We start from the raw sequence: 22,870 nt of genomic DNA, 5'->3' as shown, positions 1-22,870 counted from the left end.
AGGTTGAGGGCATAATCTCTGTCCCTGGGAATTTGGACCCAAAAGTGGAAAGAGAGAAATGTGGATAAGTAAATATTTAAATAGCCATGTAAATGAATCAATCAATTATATTTATTGAGCACTTACTGTATGCAGAGCACCATACTAAGTGCTTGAGAAAGTGACTTTGGGCAAGTCACTTCACTTCTCTGTGCCTCAGTTCCCTCATCTGTAAAATGAGGATTAAGACTGTGAGCCCCATGTGGGACAACTTGATTAACTTGTATCTCCCCCAGCACTTAGAACAGTACTTGGCACATAGTAAGCGCTTAACAAATACCATCATTATTTATTAATAATAATAATGATAATAATAATTTGGTATTTGTTAACTGATTACTATGTGCTAAGCACTGTTCTAAGCACTGGAGTAGGTACAAGGTAATCAGGTTTTCCCACATGGGGCTCACAGTCTGAATCCCCATTTTACAGCTGAGGTAACTGAGGCACAGAGAAATTAAGTGGCTTGCCCAAGGTTACATAGCAGACAAGTGGCAGAGCTGGGATTAGAACCCACATTCTCTGACTCCCAAGCCTGTGCTCTTGGTAGACACATTCCCTGCTCCCAACAAGCTCCAAATCTAGAGGGAGAGATAGACATTCATTCATTCATTCATTCATTCATTCTATCATTCATTCATTCATTTAATTGTATTTATTGAGTGCTTACTGTGTGCCGAGTACTGTACTAAGCACTTGGGAAGTACAAATTGGCAACATATAGAGACGGTCCCTACCCAGCAATGGCCTCACAGTCTACAATTGATATAAATAAATGCTGCTGAGAGATGGATTAGTAAGGGGAGCAAATCAAAGCAATGCATAAGGGAATAAAAAAGAAAGAAAATGAGGGCTTAGTTAAGGTAGGTCTCTTGGAGGAGATGTGCCTTCAATAAGGCTTTGAAGGTGGGAAGATTTATAGCAACAAAGGTTCATAGGAAATTGATAATAACTAAGTGATGTCGTGGCAGCTGGAAGACTATAACGTGGGAAAAAGAAAGCCTAATTTCAGGAAGTCACCCAGAGAATATGAGCTGTCAGAGGGTTTTGAAGATTGGTAGGATTGTAGTCTGGCACATTTTAAGGAGGAGGCAGCTGCAGGCAGGCAGAAGAGTGTGAGCAAAGGTTCAAAGGAGGGAGAATCGAGAACACAGGATAATAAGAAGGTTACCTTAAGAACTGCTATAAATGTTTACAAGTACAAGACACACACACAAACATACACATGTATATGATACATGATCATTCAATCATATTTATTGAGCGCTTACTGTGTGCAGAGCACTGTACTAAGCACTTAACATTCCCTATCACATTGTCTACACTAAGGAAAAAAAGACAATTACTCTCTTTCCCCTTCAAAGCCTTATGGAAGTCACATCTCCTCCAAGAGGCCTCCCTGACTAAGCCCTCCTTTCCTCTTCTCCCACTCCCTTCTGTGTTGTCCTGACTTGCTCCCTTCATTCATCCCCCTTCCCAGTGGCACAGCACTTAAGTACGTCCATAGTACAGTGCTCTGCACACAGTAAGTGCTCATTAAATATGATTATGTTCAATCAATTCATTCAATCATATTTATTGAACTCTTACTGTGTGCAGAGCATTGTACTAAGCACTTGGAAAGTACAATTTGGCAAAAGATAGAAACAATCCCTACCCAACAATGGGCTCACACTCTAGAAGCGGGGAGACAGACAACAAAACAAAACAAGTAGACAGGCATCAATAGCATCAAAATTAATAAGTAGAATTATAGATATATACACATCATCAATAAAAAATCGAATAATAAATGTGTACATATATATACATACAAAGTGCTGTGGGACAGGGAGCAGGGTAGAGAAGAGGGAGGGAGTAGGGGTGATGGGGAGGGGAGGAGGAGCAGAGGAAAAGGGGGGCTCAGTATGGGAAGGCCTCCTGGAGGAGGTGAGCTTTCAGTAGGGCTTTAAAGGGAGGAAGTGAGCTAGTTTTGTGGTTATAGGAGGGAGGGCATTCCAGGCCAGAGGTAGGATATAGGCAGGGGGTCGATGGCGTAACAGGTGAGAACAAGACACAGTGAGGAGGTTAGTGGCAGAGGAGCGGAGTGTGTGGGCCGGGCTGCAGAAGAAGAGAAGGGAGGTGAGGTAGGAGGGGGCAAGGGGATGGAGAGCTTTGAAGCCAACAGTGAGCAGTTTTTGTTTCATGTGAAGGTTGATAGGCAACCACTGGAGGTTTTTGAGGAGGGGGAGTGTATAGACTAGTAGAGTATAGACTGAAGTTGGGAGAGACAGGAGGTTGGGAGATAAAAAAAAAGGAGGCTGATGCAGTAATCCAGGTGGGATATGATGAAAGATTGTACCAACAAGGTAGCGGTTTAGATGGAGAAGAAAGGGTGGATCTTGGTGATGTTGTGAAGGTGAGACTGGTAGGTTTTGTGATGGATTTATTGTGTGGGGTGAATGAGAGAGCGGAGTCATTGATGACACCAAGGTTGCAGATCTGTGAGACGGGAAGAATGGTAGTTCCGTCCACAGTATCAGGAAAGTCAGGGAGAGGACAGGGATTGGGAGGGACGAAAAGTACCTCAGTCTTAGACATGTTGAGCTTTAGGTGGCAGGGGGACATCAAGGTGGAGAGATTCTGAAGGCAGGAGGAGATACGTCTATCTGTCTACTTGTCTACTTTCTTTGTTTTGTTGTCTGTCTCCCCCTTCTAGACTGTGAGCCTGTTGTTGGGTAGGGATTGTCTCTATCTGTTGCTGAATTGAACTTTCCAAATGCTTAGTACAGTGCTCTGCACACAGTAAGCACTCAATAAATATGATTGAATGAATAAATGAATACGAGCCTAGAGGTAGGGAGAGAGAACAGGGGAGGAGTTGTAGATTTGGGTATCATCAATCAATCAATCAATCGTATTTATTGAGCGCTTACTGTGTGCAGAGCACTGTACTAAGCGCTTGGGAAGTACAAGTTGGCAACATATAGAGACAGTCCCTACCCAACAGTGGGCTCACAGTATAAAAGGGGGAGAAAGAGAACAAAACCAAACATACTAACAAAATAAAATAAATAGAATAGATATGTACAGGTAAAATAAATAAATGAATAAATAGAGTAATAAATAAGTACAAACATATATACATATATACAGGTGCTGTGGGGAAGGGAAGGAGGTAAGATGGGGGGATGGAGAGGGGGACGAGGGGAAGAGGAAGGAAGGGGCTCAGTCTGGGAAGGCCTCCTGGAGGAGGTATCATCTGCATAGAGATGATAGTTGAAGCCTATCTACATACATATCTGTAATTTATTTACATATATTAATGTCTCTCTCCATCTAGACTGTAAACTCACAGTATGCAGGGAAAGTGTCCATTCATTGTTATATTGTATTCTCCCAAGTGCTTAGTACAGTGCTCTGCACACAGTAAGCACTCAAGAAATACAATTGAGTGAATAAATGTACCCCTTTTATATTAATGGATTTACAACACACAGGCCTGTATCTGATTTCAAACCTGTTCCTTGAGATCCCAATCTTTCTTTGATCAAGTAGACAAAGTGCACTCCCAACTGCTCTGATGACAGGCTAAACTGTTCATTGCAGTGGTCACCCAACAGTGCCCTGCTATATCTTTGAGTTTGAGCCTCACAAAATCTTTCTATAAATTATTCTTATTTCCTGACTTGTATATGCCCATTTTAGTGTACCACGCGAAGGCTTCTTAGGCAATCCTCTTGTCATCCATTCTCAGCCCCACAGCATTTATGTACTTTTTTGTTTTATTTTATGACATTTGTTAAGCTCTTACTATGTGCAGACACTGTACTAAATTCTAGGATAGATAAAAGCTAATCAGTCGTGGGACTCACAGTCTTAATCTCCATTTTACAGGTGAGCTATCTGAGGCAAAGAAAAGTTAAATGACTTGCTCAAGGTCACACAGCAGAGGAGTGGCAGAGCCAGAATTAGAAACCAATCCTTCTGTCCATGCTTTAACCACTAGACCACACTGCTTCTCAATATATAGTAATGTCTGTATCCCCAGCTAGACAGTAATTTTCTTGTGGACAGGGAATGTGCCTTCCAACTGTTTTATTTCGTACTCTCACAAATGCTTAGTACAGCTGCTGTGCACACAGTAAGCACTCAAAAAATATCATCAATAGGTTGATTGATCTATCCTGCCTGGCAGAAGTGAGTAGATTCCACTACTTCACTATCGGAAATATTGTTCTGACATTTTATGTTGAACATGGACTATATCTTTGAGTTTGAGCTTCACTAAATCTTTCTATAAATTATTCTTATTTCCTGACTTGTATATGCCCATTTTAGTGTACCACGCGAAGGCTTCTTAGGCAATCGTCTTGTCATCCATTCTCAGCCCCACAGCATTTATGTACTTTTTTGTTTTATTTTATGGCATTTAGGTGTGCCACCTGTATGATTCCAAGGGCATTTTTCCCTTTTTGGATTGAATTTGTGTCCACATTGCTTTTTAAACACTCTCCTTCTCCCTTCCGTATTGTCTATACACTAGGATCTGTACCCTTTAATGACTTCATAGTCATCCCCCCTCAGCACCACAGAAGTTATCTGTATTTATACTATACATATTATAATCTGGACCATATATAGAGTATATATATAAATATAAATAATAATGATGGTTTTTGTTAAGCACTTACTATGTGCCATGCACTGTTCTAAGCGCTGGGGTAGATACAAAGTAATGAGATTGTCCCACGTGGGGTTTACCTTCTTAATCTTCATTTTACAGATGAGGTTACTGAGGCACAGAGAAGTGAAGTAACTGGCCCAAAGTCACATAGCAGACAAGTGACAGAGCTGGGATTAGAACTCACGACCTCTGACTCCCAAGCCCGGGCTCTTTCCACTGAGCCATGCTGCTTCTTCTTCACATCAATCAATCAATCAATCAATCAATCAGTAGTATTTATTGAGCACTTACTGTGTGCAGAGCACTGTACTAAGCGCTTGGGAAGCACAAGTTGGCAACATATAGAGGCAGTCCCTACCCCCAACAGTGGGCTCACAGTCTAGTCACAGTCATATATATATATATATATATATAGATATAGATATAGATATAAAGTAAATAATAAATACATATATATATATAGAGAGAGAAGTTATATGTACTTACAATTATATTAGATTGATATTTATATTAATGTCAGTAAGGTCACTGTGGGCAGGAAACCTGTCTGCCAACTCAGTTGCACTGTACTCTCCCAAGTGCTTAGTGCAGTGTTTTCCTCACAGTAAGTGCTCAAAAATTGCCACTGATTGGTAACTATAAACCTGGATCAAGGCGAGCCATCCTGCATCTAAAGGTATCAAGGAAACTCATCCCCTAGTTTATTTTCCCTCCCTACTGCCCAATCTATTCACTTTGCCCTACCCCTACAATACAGTTCTTGGCACAAAGCAAGTGCTCTCAGTAAATACCACTGATTGATTATTTGTCTATGTTACAGAATTTAATAGACAACATTGCTCATAAAGAATTACTCTTATTTTTGATAGCTCAAGAGTAATGGAAAGGAAACAATTTTCCTTTTCATTATTTTCCAGAATATTTTTAAAGGCTTGTATTTTATGGATACTTTGTAAATAGGCAGCACCCCAGGAACAAATTACTGTTATCATTAGTGTGTTTGTGGCACCTCCGCACCATTGGAATACCATTTAGCTCACTAATAGAATAATTCACTAATAAATAGCAAATCTTTCTGGAGTTTTGTGGGTGGATAAGATAATCTTAAAAATACATTTGAGTTAATTATAAAAAGGTATTAAAAATGCAATTGTTTTCCCCTTTTAGTCTCAGTACCCCTTTGATGTGTTCAATAATTTCTTTGTTTAGAAAACCCTTAAGATTCTGCCCCTACTAAGGAAATGGACTGCCATGGAAGGTATTAAAATTAGGCGAGTTATTCTTATTAGAATCAGTAATAATCCAAGAGGAGTTTTGTTTTTTGGCCAGGAAATCAATCAATCAATCAATCGTATTTATTGAGCACTTACTGTGTGCAGAGCACTGTACTAAGCGCTTGGGAAGTACAAGTTGGCAACATATAGAGACAGTCCCTACCCAACAGTGGGCTCACAGTCTAGAAGGAAACTAGAAACTACCATAAGGTGAAGAAAATTATACGACAAAAAAAAAATGAGAACTAGGAAAACATAAGTATTACCCATTTGACTTGCATTTTAGAATATAATGTTTAAAGTCAGAATTTCTATAATCCTAAAACGTAAGGAGATCTTGAAGCCTTCCTATTTTGTCTTTCAGATATTTTGTTCAATTGCCCATAAGTGAAGATGACACAGAAGTTACAAAGCAGCTTAAGTATCAGTGGACTTCTTGGGGCCTACAAGAAGTGCAACTTGTAAATTACTCCGTTCTGCTTAACCTGCCAGGCACTTCTCCAAACACGGTGACTCTAAAAAACAGCAGCCAATGCTTTTATCCTAATGGCCAACCATGTAGCAAAGAGACCAAGAAGGACCCCAGCCAAGATCTTCTGTATGCCTATGCTGCCTATTCTGCCAAAGGAACTCTCGAGGTAATATGCCATTTGTCTCTGTCCATTTATTGTGAAATGAAATGAGAAAACAGCACCTTTCATCTAAATTGAACTAATTGCCAAGACACAAGTTATGGAAATATCAGTGAAATCTTCTGGGGAGGAAGAGACAGAAAGGTTTAGGTTAAAAGAAGTCCAGGTTGTGTTTAAATGTTTTGAAAGCTATTGCCTATCTGAAGTGACAAAGATGTGAATCTTATCAATAAGTCTTTTCAGTGATTGAGTTTTAGTGTATTACAGCTGCAGAAAGACACCGTTCATTCATTCATTTATTCATTCCATTGCATTTATTGAGTGCTTACTGTGTTCAGAGCACTGTACTACGTGCTTGGGAAGTATAAGTTGGCAACATATAGAGATGGTCCCTACCCAACAACGGGCTCACAGTCTAGAAGGAGAAGACAGACAATAAAACAGAACATGTGGACAGTTGTCAAGTCATCACAATAAATAGAAATAAAGCTAGGTGCACATCATTAACAAAATAAATAGAATAGTAAATATGTACAAGTAAAATAAATGAGTAATAAATCTATACAAACATATATGCAGGTGCTGTGGGGAGGGGAAGGAGGTAGGGTGGGGGGGATGAGGGGGAGGAAGAGAGGAAAAAGGGGGCTCAGTCCTTCATGGACAGTTCCACATGTTCATGAAGTTTTCAAATGGTGGATAAAAGTGAAGAAGTAGGGATAGTAAGAGGGATAAGAGATGAAGAAGTTAAATTTTAAGAATCTTTTTAATTGCATTATTGTGTGTGCCAGACTGAAGTTGAGTCTTGGCTTAGGAGACGTTTGGAAAAAAATAGTTAAACTGTCCTGGGGTAAAGTCATAATTAGGGTTAGAACTGGAATAGAATGGAAATTCAGAGGCACTGAAGAAAAATGCAAATTCAAATGATAGGAAGTGAATGAGAAGCAGCCTGGCCTAGTGGACAGATCCTGGTCCTGGGAATTAGAAGGGACTGGGTTCTAATGTTGCTCTATAACTTGTCTGAGGTATAACCTTGGGCAAGTCAGTTAACCTCTCTGTGCCTCAGTTACCTCATCTGAAAAATTAAGATAAAGAGTGTGAACCCCATGTGGGACATGGAAAGTATCCAACCTTATTAACTCATAGCTCACCCAATGTTTAGTAAAGTGCATGGCAAGGAGGAAGCGCTGAACAAATACCACTAAAAGAAGGAAATGAAATGCATGAGAAGAAAACACATTTTCCTGTATTGCTGTGGATAGCTGTGGTACTTATTAAGTGCATACTACGTGCCAAGCACTGTGCTAAATAGTAGGAAAATCAGATCCCACATGAGGCTCCCAAGGGACTCACAGTTCATTTGTGGGAAGGCGGTATGTTCAGAACAATAGGAATGAATCACAAACAACAGTAATGTATACAATCCACAGTCCAAAATAACAACACAATCAATGGTATTTATTGAGTGCTTACTAGGTGCAGAGTAAAACCATTGCTTAGGAGACCACAATAGTCAGTCAATCGTATTTATTGAGCACTTACTGTGTGCCAAGCACTGTCCTGACCACTTGGGAGAGTACACTATAAGAATATAACAAACACATTCCCTGCCCACAACGAGCTTAATGTCTAAAACAGTACTTCACGGGGGAAGCTGTTTATCCAACAGTCTTTAGTTACAAACTCTGACAGCCTTCCCAGCATTGTAAAGCAAGGAAGGTATCCATCTTGCCTTGTTGAGGTAGAGAGGCTCTTCTGGGCATCCTCCCAGACCTTGGAGCTCCTGATATTAAATACTAGTAGATTTGATGGTATTTACTGAGTACTTACTGAGTGCAAATGCACGGTACAAAGTTCTGGGGACAGTAGAGTAGAGCATATTCCCTGCTGATATGGAGTTTACATTTGATTGGGATGTGTTAAGGGAGCTCTGGCTCACTTGGTCTCTAGGTGCTCCTGTAAAGGATGGGGCTCTTATCCTTTTATCCCAAGCAGGAGGCACATTGGGAAGTGACCCCAACAGATCGTGGAATTCCCGGGCTTTCTGGCCCATGGCCCACTCTCACTGGAATTGGGAATCCTTTCTTTGTATGGCTAGTGGAAAGAGCCCGAGCCTGGGAGTAAGAAGGACCTGGGTTCTCATCCCAGGTCTACCACTTTTATGCTGTGTTATCTTGGGCAAATCACTTCACTTCTCGGTGCCTCAGTTCCTTCATCTGTAAAATTGGGACTGTGAGTCCTATGTGGGACAGGGATTAATCTGATTAACTTGTATCTATCCCAGTGCTTAGTATAGTGCTTGGCGCATAGTTAGTACTTAACAAATACCATTATTTCAGGTAAGAGGCAGAGACTGGTCTGGAAATTGGGTTGTCCCTGTGGCCACTTGAAACTTCAAGGCTGCAGAATTTCCATATCTGGAGATATATGCCTCTAAATTTCTAATAAGTAATCTGTTCACTTCTAAAGTCTGCTTCCAGGACCTACTCTTGCCTCCTGTGGGTAGATTCACCTGAGTAATTATTTCACAAATTCAAAATTGCAACATGCCTTCTTTGCCACTTTCACCAAAACACAAGAATTGCTTTTATCCCTGGTTTACTCGATGTTCTTTGCAGTCATTCTGTTGTTGTCAGCTTCAGAAAGGAAATTCCATGCTTCTTGTGAATATTTCTGTTATGCATTTATTTTGACAGTACTGCAATGAAGTTTCAGCTGTAAATGGAAAATTGGAAACTTCATCAGGTCTGAGAAAAATCAGAAATATAGTCTTAATCAGTTTTTTCTCTTAAGAGAGTACTTAGAAGAGTACCACCACCTTGCCCCATCCTACCTCAACTCTCTACTCTCCTTCTAGCCTGCCTACATATTTCATTCCTCTAATATTAATATTAATATTAAAATGGAGACAGGGATTATGTTCAATCTGATTAACTTGTATCTATCCCAGTGCTTAGTATAGTGCTTGGCGCATAGTTAGTACTTAACAAATACCATTATTTCAGGTAAGAGGCAGAGACTGGTCTGGAAATTGGGTTGTCCCTGTGGCCACTTGAAACTTCAAGGCTGCAGAATTTCCATATCTGGAGATATATGCCTCTAAATTTCTAATAAGTAATCTGTTCACTTCTAAAGTCTGCTTCCAGGACCTACTCTTGCCTCCTGTGGGTAGATTCACCTGAGTAATTATTTCACAAATTCAAAATTGCAACATGCCTTCTTTGCCACTTTCACCAAAACACAAGAATTGCTTTTATCCCTGGTTTACTCGATGTTTTTTGCAGTCATTCTGTTGTTGTCAGCTTCAGAAAGGAAATTCCATGCTTCTTGTGAATATTTCTGTTATGCATTTATTTTGACAGTACTGCAATGAAGTTTCAGCTGTAAATCGAAAATTGGAAACTTCATCAGGTCTGAGAAAAATCAGAAATATAGTCTTAATCAGTTTTTTCTCTTAAGAGAGTACTTAGAAGAGTACCACCACCTTGCCCCATCCTACCTCAACTCTCTACTCTCCTTCTAGCCTGCCTACATATTTCATTCCTCTAATATTAATATTAATATTAAAATGGAGACAGGGATTGTGTTCAATCTGATTAACTTGTATCTATCCCAGTGCTTAGTATAGTGCCTGGCACATTGTTAGTGCTTAACAAATACCATTATTTCAGGTAAGAGGCAGAGACTGGTCTGGAAATTGGGTGGTCCCCAATTTAATATATTAATATATTAATATTAATTCATCTGTGCCTCCATCTCGCTTCTCTTGCCTCCAACCCCTAGCCCACCTCCTGCATCTGGCCTGAAATGCCCTCCCTCCTCAAACCCGAGAGACACTTACTCTATTCCCCCCTTCAAAGCTTAATGAAGGTGCATCTCCTCCCAGAGACCTTCCCAGACTAAAACCCTCCATTCCTCTTCTCCCAATCCCTTCTGCATGGCCCTGACTTGCTTCATTTGTTCTTCCCCCCTCCCAGCCCCACAGCACTTATGTATATATCTGTAATTTATTTATTTGTATTTATTTCTGTCTCTCCCCCTGTAGACTCAAAACTCGTTGTGGGCAGGGAATGTGTAAATTAATTGTTGTACTCTCCCAAGTGCCTAGTACAGTGCACTTCCCACAGTAAGCACTCAAGAAATATGATTGAATGAATGAATGAATGAATGAATGAAAGAGTAGCTTTGAAATGATTGATTTCCAGGTATAAGTCTAATTGTAAGAGTGAGGTAAGGGTAAAAGAGGAACCAAGATAGAGCAAGATTCCTTAAGACTCCCAGAGACTAAAATTAGAGACTCTGAATGGCTGTTGAGTGACACAAGGAGAAACTCATCACACAACTTCTTAACCACACTTACCATTAACTAAATTAAGCATTTGTTTCCTGTCTATTACTTGCTGACATTTATTGAATTTCTACATTTTTCATTTCCACCGTTAACAGAAGTACTGAAATTTCAATCATCATCATCAATCGTATTTATTGAGCGCTTACTGTGTGCAGAGCACTGTACTAAGCGCTTGGGAAGTACAAGTTGCCAACATATAGAGACGGTCCCCACCCAACAATGGGCTCACAGTCTAGAAGGGGGAGACAAACACCAAAACATGTGGATAGGTGTCAAGTCATCAGAATAAATAGAAGTAAAGCTAGATGAGTATCATTAAGAAAATAAATAGAATAATATGTACAAGTAAAATAAATAGAGTAATAAATCTGTACAAACATATATACAGGTGCTGTGGGGAGGGGAAGGAGGTAGGATGGGGGATGGGGAGGGGGAGAGGAAAGAGGGGGCTCAGTCTGGGAAGGCCTCCTGGAGGAGGTGAGCTCTCAGTAGCACTTTGAAGGGAGGAAGAGAGCTAGCTTGGCAGATGTGCAGAGGGAGGGCATTCCGGGTCAGGGGGAGGACGTGGGCAGGGGGTCGACGGCGGGACAGGTGAGAACGAGGCACAGTGAGGAGGTTAGCAGCAGAGGATCGGAAGGTGCAGGCTGGGCTGTGCATTTGTATAACATTCCAAAGCACTGTTCTAAGTGCTGGGAAGGTTACATGGTGATCAGGTTGTCCCACGTGGGGCTCACAGTCTTAATCCCCATTTTACAGATGAGGTAACTGAGGCACAAAGAAGTTAAGTGACTTGCCCAAAGTCACACAGCTGACAAGTGGCGGAGCCGGGATCTGAACCCTTGAACTCTGATTCCAAAGCCTGTGCTCTTTCCTCTGAGCCACGCTGTACTAAGCACTTGGGAGAGTACGTGTATAACAATAAACAGACACATTCATCAGATGCAGATGTCATTTTGTGGCTTCTGCTTTCTGTAGGGTGGAGGCCCTAGCAGAAAATGTGGTCAGGGCTTCTCTCCATATTTGTCCTAGGGCTCTGTTTCTCCCTAGAATACTGATTTTAAGAACAAAGAGAAGACCCAGTATGATGTTATCAGTAGGCACAATAGAACAGAAATGCCCCAGCTGCGCAGGATCCGGGCTGGGGAACCACACGTGAGGAGGGAGTCTACGCGGCTATTTATGCTGTCACAGAGTCATGGTGCAGCAGGATCCCTTTTCATTTCATTAACTTCCAGCTATTTCAAAGAAAACTATGCATTTGATGCTCCCATTCTCTGCCTATTACATTTTATGTTCCTTAATTATCAGTGGATTTTCAATTCATTTTCCGGCAAAAAAAGAGATACCCATGGAATTATTTACAGATTACTCACGTAAAATGTTTGTGGGGCATTCTTCTCTGTTTTGAAGGAAGTGGACCAAGGCAATAATCTCTGTTCTTTGTTTCTGGAGTTCGCACTTCAAAATCTTCTTTGTAAGAGACTGCAGAGCAGTAGCTCTGGTAAGGGCTTTGCATTATTGCGTTGACTGGGAAGATGATGCCAGTGTGCTGTCTAGGGTTTGTGGTGAGGGTTATTCCTTTAAACTCAGAGCCATCTACCACTTTGGTCCCTAATTACCCGAGAGCCGAAATGTGATAGAAGTGAGAGATGCCATAGCTGCTTTCTGAAAGGAACCTATTTGAAGTAGGACACAAGGAAGTGAAAATAAACATGGGGTCCCATGCAGAAGAAATCTGACTCTGTTGTTACTAAAAAATGAACTCTGTGCTCACCTGTGGGGAAGGATGTGGTCATGGATGACTCCACACAACCCCGTGGCTAGGAATTCTTAGGTCTCAGTTGCGGACACAAATATACCTGATCCATATCAAGATGTTAACACTTTAACTGTCATCTATTTTGATTTATGTCTGTGAACAAAATCTCTGGGTTTAGGAACATCTTAGAATTTCTTCTAGAAGGCTTCCCTTCATTGACCTACTTTCAATCTTGAATATAAGGCTATAACTTTCTTAATCACTTGAATTCATATTAACCTCATATAAACCTGCAATAAAGTAAAATTTAGAAATTCTGTCCTTCCCAAATTTCTCTGTAGACTATGAGTCCCTTATGTTCCATGGACTAGATTTGAATTTCCATCTTTATGCCTTTCTCCACTGTTCCGTATTTGTGCTGTGCACACAGGAGGCACTAAATAAATATAATTAAAATAAAAACCTGTGATGTCTTCTCTGATCTTGCCTTCGAGTCAGGATCTGGTTTATAGAGAATCTGGTGGCAGAAATGTGTGGAGATCTTATGGCAAGAAACAAAGCGATTAAACCAGAACTATCTAGTAAGGCTAGGATAGATTGCTGAAACTGCTCAATCACATGTAAATATCTTCTCCAGGAAGTGGCTGGGAAGGCAATAGAAATATATCCCATCCTGGCCCACATCCCAGTTCAGTTCCTAATTGGTCCCCATGACCCATACCCCACAGTCTGGGGAGCTTTCAGGAGACTAGGACATAGCACTAATGTAGGTTATTACTAAAATAATTCTAAATTACCATTTTGCAGGAATATTAATGAAAGTGATTACTGGTTGTTCAGCATTTGTTTCAGTCAATAAGGATTGAGTTCTACTTTCAGTGTGGGGAAATTTTTAGTTTAAGAAGTAACCATCTAGGTGGAAATTTTAAGAAGAAATGAAACCTTTATCAGTAATTAAAAATGTTAAAATAAGTGAATGTGGACTGAGTCCTGCTTAACAGTGTGGTTTTTTTCATCCACGGGATGCCAACTTGTGGAGGTTGGGAGGTAATTAATATAACTACTTTGAATTGCATTGTCCTGAGGAATGAGAACAATCACTTGTCGTTTTATTGTGTACTCCCACATCTTGGTTCATCATCATCCTACCCTTTTAGATGATGTTTAGTGTGCAGTTCATTCATTCTTTCATTCATTCAATTCAGAGCACTGTAGTAAACACTTGGGAAGTACAAGTTGGCAACATAGAGAGGCAGTCCCTACCCAACAATGGGCTCACAGTCTAGAAGGGGAGACAGACAACAAAACAAAACATGTGGACAGGTGTCAAGTCATCAGAATAAATAGAAATAAAGGTAGATGCACATCATTTATAAAATAAATAGAATAGTAAATATGTACAAGTAAAATAGAGTAATAAATCTGCACAAACATATATATATAGGTGCTGTGGAGAGGGGAAGGAGGTAGGGCAGGGGTGCTGTGGGGAGGGGAAGGAGGTAGAGCGTCGGGATGGGGAGGAGGAGAGGAAAAAGGGGGCTCAATCTGGGAAGGCCTCCTGGAGGAGGTGAGCTCTCAGTAAGGCTTTGAAGGGAGGAAGAGAGCTAGCTTGGCAGTCAGATGGTGAGAAATTAACTCATTTATTCTTCGCACCCTACATCACCTCTATTTACTAGGTTCATTCATTCATTCAATCATATTTATTGAGCGCTTACTGTGTGCAGAGCACTGTACTAAGTGCTTGATAAGTACAGATTGGCACCATATAGAGACGGTCCCTACCCAACAATGGGCTCACAATCTGGAAGGGAGAGATAAATACCACTGATGAAATAAGTCCCAGCTTGAAGGGTCTGGTCGATCCAGCATTTGATCCAGTCAGAATGATGGCCAAAGTTACGAAAGTGACGTCAAGCATAGCTGGTAACTCGACACACCGAAACACTCTCCCCCATCAATGAGGCCTGACGCCCCCCCTACCTCCACCCGCAATCGATCTTATTTTGTAATGGGTTTTAATGCTGTTTTTCAAGTAAAAGTGCCAAAGAATCAAAGCAAAACCACAAACAGTAATGGGCTGTGAATGTTTCCGTTACTGTTTTTAGCCTGCTCTCCTGAAAGCTGCCTCAGTGTGTTGTACAGTTGCATGGGGTTCTGTGCACCTGTCATTTTTCTGAAGTCCATATTATCCATGTTAACACCTTGTAAATACAGTGCTCTGCACAAAATAGGCCCTCAATAAATGCTCTTGAACATTATGGATATAAGTATGTATCTACTTGGCCAGAACGTGGCCAGCAAAAATAATTTGGGACTGGGTGATAGGAGATCCGAGTTCTAATGCGCACGGTTCAGTGGCAGCAGGCAGGGACGATGGCACCACAAGAGTGCCACTTTCTTAGCTGGGCTGGTTCATTGCCCGGTCAGATACTCGGTGGGGGGACATGGAGAGGAACCCATTCTGCGCTGAAAAGCTCGCATTCCCAGCTGCTTAGGTCCGAGATCTGTTGACGTCGTTATAGGTGGCAAAGCAGAATTGGGTTTGGTGCTTAAAAGTTCTTTTTAACTCAGCCAGATTCATTTTGACTTTGTAAAGTCCCTTCGAGTTTCCAGTGAATGTAATCCCCCTGTTGATGGGGTAACTGTGCCACACACCTGTTTACATGTTTTGTTTTGTTGTCTGTCTCCCCCTTCTAGACTGTGAGCCCATTGTTGGGTAGGGACCGTCTCTATATGTTGCCGACTTGTACTTCCCAAGCGCTTAGTACTGTGCTAAGTACTAATGCTTACTAAGTAAGCATTCAATAAATACAGTTGAATGAATGAATAATGCCAGCTCAGCCACTAGCCTGCTCTGTGAACTTGGGCAAGTCGCTCTACCTCAGTTTCCTCAACTATAAAATGAGGATAAGAAGCCCGCTATACGTCCCATTTAGACTGAGACCCATGTGGAACAGAGATTAGAGAATGTAACCGGATTCTCCTGATCTACGTACCTCAGTGCATAGTATAAAGTTTTGGCAAAGGGTAGGTGCTTAAGGAATACCATTGTTACTATTAGTATTATCATTAATAAAAGAAATCAAGGTGGGACCAGAGGAAATTAGTTAGTGGACTTAAAAGAGAATTAAAATTTTAGACTGTAGCCATTTGATGACAGTGACAATGGGGACATTTAGTGGTTTTGTGAAGTTTTCAAGCCCTGAGCAACCCCAGGCCTTAACACAGACAGATTTTAAATACCATTAAAGTACACAAAACTTCAGGAACTGAAAAAATAAACCCCAGCCTTAGCCAAACAGCCCCCCTGTTCCTTAGGCTACTAACCTCCCCACAACTCAATGTGGCCTTTGTCAGGCTATAATCTTCAAGCAATTCCCCCAGAGGCTTCCATTCTTGATCCCCAAATGAAGAACCCGGGGGCTAAAGAAGCCCTATGGTTTTGATGCTTCCCTACCCACCATTAATCTCAAATTCAAAAGGCGGGGTCATGTAACCTGCTAATGAAATCCAGATTCAGCAACTCCCGAAACTACAGAGAAAGTGATCACTCTTTCTTCCCCCTGGAATGGAGGACACAGAGTCTAACAGAGCTTCTCAGGTGTGTCGCAGTACTTGACTTAAAAAATAGAACAACAACATAATAATATTAATAACAATAAGCAGCTTGTCCCTGTTACTCCTGGATACTTACTTGACTCTAAATTCCTTGAAGGCAGGGATCATGTCTGCCAATCTATTGTGTTGTACATTTGATATTCATTCATTCATTCATTCAATCGTATTTATTGAGTGCTTACTGTGTGCAGAGCACTGTACTAAGTGTTTGATAATGATGGTATTTGTTAAGCACTTACTATATACCAAGCAGTGTTCTAAGTGCTGGGGGATATACAAGGTGATCAGGTTGTCCCCCATGGGGCTCACAGTCTTCATCCCCATTTTACAGATGAGGTAACTGCCCATGACCTCTGACTCCTAAGCCTGGGCTCTTTCCATTGAGCCACACTGCTTCTATTCATCCCACCCCCAACCCCACAGCACTTATGTACATATTTGTAATTAATAAATTGATTTTTTTTTGTATTAATGTCTGTCTCTCCTTCTAGACTGTAAGTTCCCAGTGGGAAGGGAACGTGTTTGCTAATTCTGTTATATTGTACTCTCCCAAGCACTATGCATGTAGTAAGTACTCAATAAATACCATTGATTGATTGATTAGTGTCCTTTCCCAAGTGCTTACTGCAGCGTTCTGCACACGTTGAGCCCTCAGTAAATACCACGTTCCCAGTATATACCTTTCTAAATCACTCCTAGAGTGTTTTTATTTTTCATCTATCAATTCATGATATTTATTGAGCCTTACCCTGAGCAGAGCACTATACTAAGCACTTGGGAGAGTTCAGTACTGCAGAATTGTTAGACACATTTCCTGCCCTCAAAAAGCTTCATCTTGGACATAAATATATCAGTGATAGTCAATTGTATTGAGTCCTAAAGTGTGTAGAGTACTAAGTGCTTGAGGGGACCATCATATTTATTGAGCACCTATTCTGTTCAGAGTACTAGTGTACTAGGCATAGCCCTGCTATTGGTCCCAGTGGATAATAATAATATAGTATTTGTTCAGTGCTTACTATGTGCCCAGCACTGTTCTAAGCGCTGGGGTTGATACAAGGTGATCAGATGGGACATGGGTCCTGTCCCACATTGGGCTCACAGTTTTAATCCCCATTTAACATGTGAGGTAATGGAGACACAGAGACGTTAAATGACTTGTCCAAGGTCACACAGCAGATAAGTGGTGGGGGGGGGCAGGATTCAAACCCATGACCTTCTGACTCCCGGGCCTGGGCTCTATCCACGACACCATGGATGTCTCTAAAGCACTGCAGAGGGAATAAGGAGGCCTAGTTCCTAGGTTTGGTACAATCTTCTGGAGCTGGGACATCAGGGTAGAAGTTTCCTGATCAAGAACCATATGTATTAGGAGTGGCCATGGTAGTAACAGTAGCAACAGTAAGTAGTATTTATTGAGCGCTCACTTACGGGGGTCTTGTGAAGTACAGAATAAAGAAATAACACATTGCCTGCTATCAAGGAGCTTACATTGTAAAGTGCGGGAGACAACCAATGTAGGGCATTTTGAGACATGGACGGGTCCGACTAGAATTAGTTAATATTAATGATTATGGTACTTGTTAAACGCTATGTGCCTAGCACTGTAGTAAGAGCTGAAGTAGATAAAAGATAATGAAGTAGGACACAATCCCTGTCTCAAATGGGACTCATAGACTAAGCAGGATGAAGTAGGATTTAATTTCCATTTTACAGATCATCATCATCATCATCAATCGTATTTATTGAGCGCTTACTGTGTGCAGAACACTGTACTAAGCGCTTGGGAAATACAAGTTGGCAACATATAGAGACAGTCCCTACCCAACAGTGGGCTCATAGTCTAAAAGGGGGAGACAGAGAACAAAACCAAACATACTAACAAAATAAAATAAATAGAATAGATATGTACAAGTAAAATAAATAAATAAATAAATAAATAAATAGAGTAGTAAATATGTACAAACATATATACATATATACAGGTGCTGTGGGGAAGGGACGTAGGTAAGATGGGGGGGACGGAGAGGGGGACGAGGGGGAGAGGAAGGAAGGGGCTCAGTCTGGGAAGGCCTCCTGGAGGAGATGAGCTCTCAGTAGGGCCTTGAAGGGAGGAAGAGAGCTAGCTTGGAGGATGGGCAGAGGGAGGGCATTCCAGGCCTGGGGGATGACGTGGGCCGGGGGTCGATGGCGGGACAGGTGAGAACAAGGTACAGTGAGGAGATTAGCAGCAGAGGAGTGGAGGGTGTGGGCTGGGCTGTAGAAGGAGAGCAGGGAGGTGAGGTAGGAGGGGGCGAGGTGATGGACAGCCTTGAAGCCGAGGGTGAGGAGTTTCTGCCTGATGCACAGATTGATTGGTAGCCACTGGAGATTTTTGAGGATGGGAGTAACATGCCCAGAGCGTTTCTGGACAAAGACAATCCGGGCAGCAGCATGAAGTATGGATTGAAGTGGGGAGAGACACGAGGATGGGAGATCAGAGAGAAGGCTGATGCAGTAGTCCAGACGGGATAGGATGAGAGCTTGAATAAGCAGGGTAGCGGTATGGATGGAGAGGAAAGGGCGGATCTTGGCAATGTTGTGGAGCCGAGACTGGCAGGTTTTGGTAATGGCTTGGATGTGAGGGGTGAATGAGAGAGCAGAGTCAAGGATGACACCAAGATTGCGGGCTTGTGCGACGGGAAGGATGGTAGTGCCGTCAACAGAGATGTGAAAGTCAGAGAGAGGGCAAGGTTTGGGAGGGAAGACAAGGAGTTCAGTCTTCGACATGTTGAGCTTTAGGTGGCGGGCAGACATCCAGATGGAGATGTCCTGAAGGCAGGAGGAGATGCGAGCCTGGAGAGAGGGGGAGAGAGCAGGGGCAGAGATGTAGATCTGGGTGTCATCAGCGTAGAGATGATAGTTGAAGCCGTGGGAGCGAATGAGGTCACCAAGGGAGTGCGTGTAGATCGAGAACAGAAGGGGACCAAGCACTGAACCTTGGGGAACCCCCACAGTAAGAGGATGGGACGGGGAGGAGGAGCCTGCAAAAGAGACTGAGAAAGAACGACCGGAGAGATAAGAGGAGAACCAGGAGAGGACGGAGTCTGTGAAGCCAAGGTCAGATAGCATGTTGAGGAGAAGGGGGTGGTCCACAGTGATGGAACTGAGGCACAGAGATGTTAAGGTCACACTGCAGGCAAGTGGCAGACCTGGAATTTGAACCCAGGTTCTTTATCTCCCAGGCCTGTGCACTTTTTAGTAGACCATGCTGCTTCCCAGAAGCCTGAAAAATAGCTCCGTAATATGCATAGTGGCTACCAAGGATACTGTCTTTCGGATCATGGAGCCTCAGCATAAAACTGGCACTGCACTGTAGTCACTTCAGGCATAAGCTATGAACAGGTTCTGCGCCTTTTAGGAAACAAAAACAAAAACAAAATCTACACCTTTTGCATTATGTTGACAACCCACTTTCACATTGCAGAACAGGTTCTTCACATTTTAAAAAAACAAAAACAAAATCTACACCCTTCGCATTATGTTGACAACCCACTTTCACATTGCAGAACAGGTTCATCACATTTTAAAAAACAAAATCTACACCCTTTGCCCATTGTTCACAACCCAGGACGAAAGTTAGGAAAAGGAGAGCCCCACGTGACAACCTTTAGCTCTATAATAATGCAGGCTCTCTTATACTCATCCATTAGACAGGAAATGTGCCTACCAAGTCTGTTACATTATACTTTGCCAAGTGCTTAGTACAATGTTCTGCACACCGTAAGCACTAAATGAATATGATTGATTGATTGATTGATCATCCCAATGGGAGACTCCATCCCTGTATTTAGTGCTTAAGAACATCCAAGGGAAGTGAAAGACACAGGGTCTTCCCTTTATCTGCTTATTGTCCACTCCAAATATTTTTTTCTCAATGACTAGAGAGAACCAGGATAAAAATGTTAACAGGGATCACGTCTACTAACTCTGTTGCATTGTGCTTTCCCAAATGCTTAGTACAGAGCTCTGCACAGAAAGCGGTCAATAATCATAAGTTCTCCCTCCTACTTAATCCATGAGACCAGGGACTGTGTCCAAACTGATTAACTTATATCTACCCCAGCGATTAGAACAGTGCTTGACACTGAGTAAGCGTCTAACAATACCATAGTAATTGCCATTGATTGATTGATTAATGTTCCTAAGAGTTGTCCCCTTTGTTCTCAGGAGCACTGAATTGCGCTTCATTTATATTTCCTCTGCTATTCTCTCTCCCTCCCTCCAGGATTGCATTCATTCAATCGTATTTATTGAGAGCTTATTGTGTGCAGAGCACTGTACTAAGAGCATCTCCTCCTGCCTTCAGGACTTGTCTACCTGGATGTCCTCCAGCCACCTAAAACTCAACGTGTCCAATACAAAGCTCCTTATCTTCCCTACCAAACTGTGTCCTCTCCCGAATTTTCCTGTCACTGTGGAGGGTACAACCACCTTCCCGTTTCACAAGCCTGCAACTTTGGTGTCATCCTTGACTCCATTCTCTTTTTCACCCCACAAATCCAACCCATCACCCAAACCTGCCTGTCTCTCCTTCACAGCATTACCAAATTTACCCTTTCCTCTCCATCTAAAATATTGCCATGTTAGTATAGTCACTCGTCCTATCCCAGCTGGATTACTGCATCAGCCTCCTTTCTGACCTCCCAACCTCCTGCCTCTCTCCACATCAGTCCATACTTCACTCCGCTGCCCGGATTATCTTTCTACAGAAACGTTCAGGGTATGTCACCCCACCTCCTCAAAAAACTTCAGTGGCTGCCTATCAGCCTCTGTATCAAACAAATACTCCTCACTATTGGCTTCAAAGCTCCCCATCACCATACCCCTTCTTACCTCATCTCCTCTCTCCTTCTACATCCCAGAACACACACTCCCCTCCTTGGGTGCCAACCTTCTCACTGTGCCTCGATCTCTCCTGTCTCACCGCCGACCCCTGGCCCACATCCTAACTCTGATCTGAAACATCCTCCCTCCTCAAATCCTCCAGACACTCTTCCCACCATCAAAACCCTACTGAAGGCCCACCTCCTCCAAGAGGCCTTCCCAGACTAAACCCCCTTTTCCTCAGCTCCTCCCCCTTCCATGTTACATCAATGCTCCCTTTGCTCTTACCCCTTCCCATCCCACAGCAGTTAATAAATTCTATTTATTAATATTGATTACTTGCTTTGATGTCTGTCTTCCCCCTCTAGACTGTAAGCCCATTGTGGGCAGGGATTGTCTCTCTTTACTGCTGAATTGTACTTTCCAAGCATTTAGTACAGTGCTCTGCACACAGTAAGCACTCAATAAATACAATTTAATCAATGAATATATATACATTCATTCAATCATTCTATTTATTGAGCACTTACTGTGTGCAGAGCACTGTACTAAGTGCTTAGCAGTGTATATGTATATATGTATATACATATGTATATATAAGACTATATATGTGTGTGTATACATACATGCACACACACACACACACACACACACACACATATATATATATATATAGTCTTCAAATTGCAATTCAACCCTATTGAAAGTAAGACATCCCCCAAACTTGCCAGTATAGCTGGAAGTTGAATATATTATTGATAGTCTCTACATTCATTCATTCAATCATATTTATTGAGCACTTACTGTGTGCAGAGCTCTGTAAGAATGATGATGATGGTATTTATTAAGTGCTTAGTATGTGCCAAGCACTGATCTAAGTGCTAAGAGAGATACAAGGTTATCAGGTTGTCCCAGGTGGGGCTCACAGTCTTAATCCCCATTTTACAGATGAGATAACTGAGGCACAGAGAAGTGAGGTGACTTGCCCAAAGTCACACAGTGACAAGTGGCAAAGCCGAGATTAGAACCCATGACCTCTGACTCCCAAGCCCCTGCTCTTTCCACTAAGCCACTCTGCTTCTCAGCAATGTGCTAAATGCTGTACTAAGCATTTGGAAAAGTACAATACAACAATAAATAGTGGCATTCTCTGCCTGCAATGAATTCACAGTTTAGAGTGGGGGAGACAAACATCAGTATAAATAAATAAAATTGCAGATATATACATAAGTGCATTGGGGCTGGGAAGGGGGAAGAGCAATGGGATAAATAAAATTACACAAATGTACATAAGTGCATAGGAACTGAGGGTGGGCATATAATAAGTGCTTATTACAGTACACCGTATACAGTAGCAATCCATAAATACCATCGATTTCTATGATAATAATTCATTGTAGCTTATAATATGTAGGTGAACTTTAGTGCTTTTGGCATTTTCAAATCAGATGTTTGGTTTTCTGGTCGACCCCAAGCCTCTTTTTGAGAACAACCTTTCCCATGACTCTCACATACCATATTGAGCCATCTGTTCTATAAAGCCAATGGGTTTACATAGAGGAAGGAAGCCTAGCGTATTAGCTTTGAAGTTGTTTTCTCAGTTCTGGGTTCATTGCTTCTCTGCCTCCTGTGCATACCACCTCGCCCTTAGAAAAATGGATCCTGAAG

General features: G+C 41.9%; 1 protein-coding gene across 1 annotated transcript in view; it reads left to right on the top strand.

Annotated features, from left to right (window-relative positions):
• Positions 1–22,870, top strand: part of NAALADL2 (N-acetylated alpha-linked acidic dipeptidase like 2) — a 989,255-nt gene that overhangs the window by 366,272 nt on the left and 600,113 nt on the right. Inside the window, exon 4 of the mRNA XM_038750200.1 lies at positions 6,344–6,617. Coding sequence (XP_038606128.1) covers positions 6,344–6,617 — 274 coding nt within the window. The remainder of the gene's footprint in view (positions 1–6,343; positions 6,618–22,870) is intronic.

The sequence above is a fragment of the Tachyglossus aculeatus genome, chromosome 1 (genome assembly GCF_015852505.1).
Source record: "Tachyglossus aculeatus isolate mTacAcu1 chromosome 1, mTacAcu1.pri, whole genome shotgun sequence".
NCBI classification, from domain to species: Eukaryota; Metazoa; Chordata; class Mammalia; order Monotremata; family Tachyglossidae; genus Tachyglossus; species Tachyglossus aculeatus.
The sequence above is the reverse complement of the archived record's forward strand: the minus strand, read 5'-3'. Positions and strand labels throughout refer to the sequence as shown.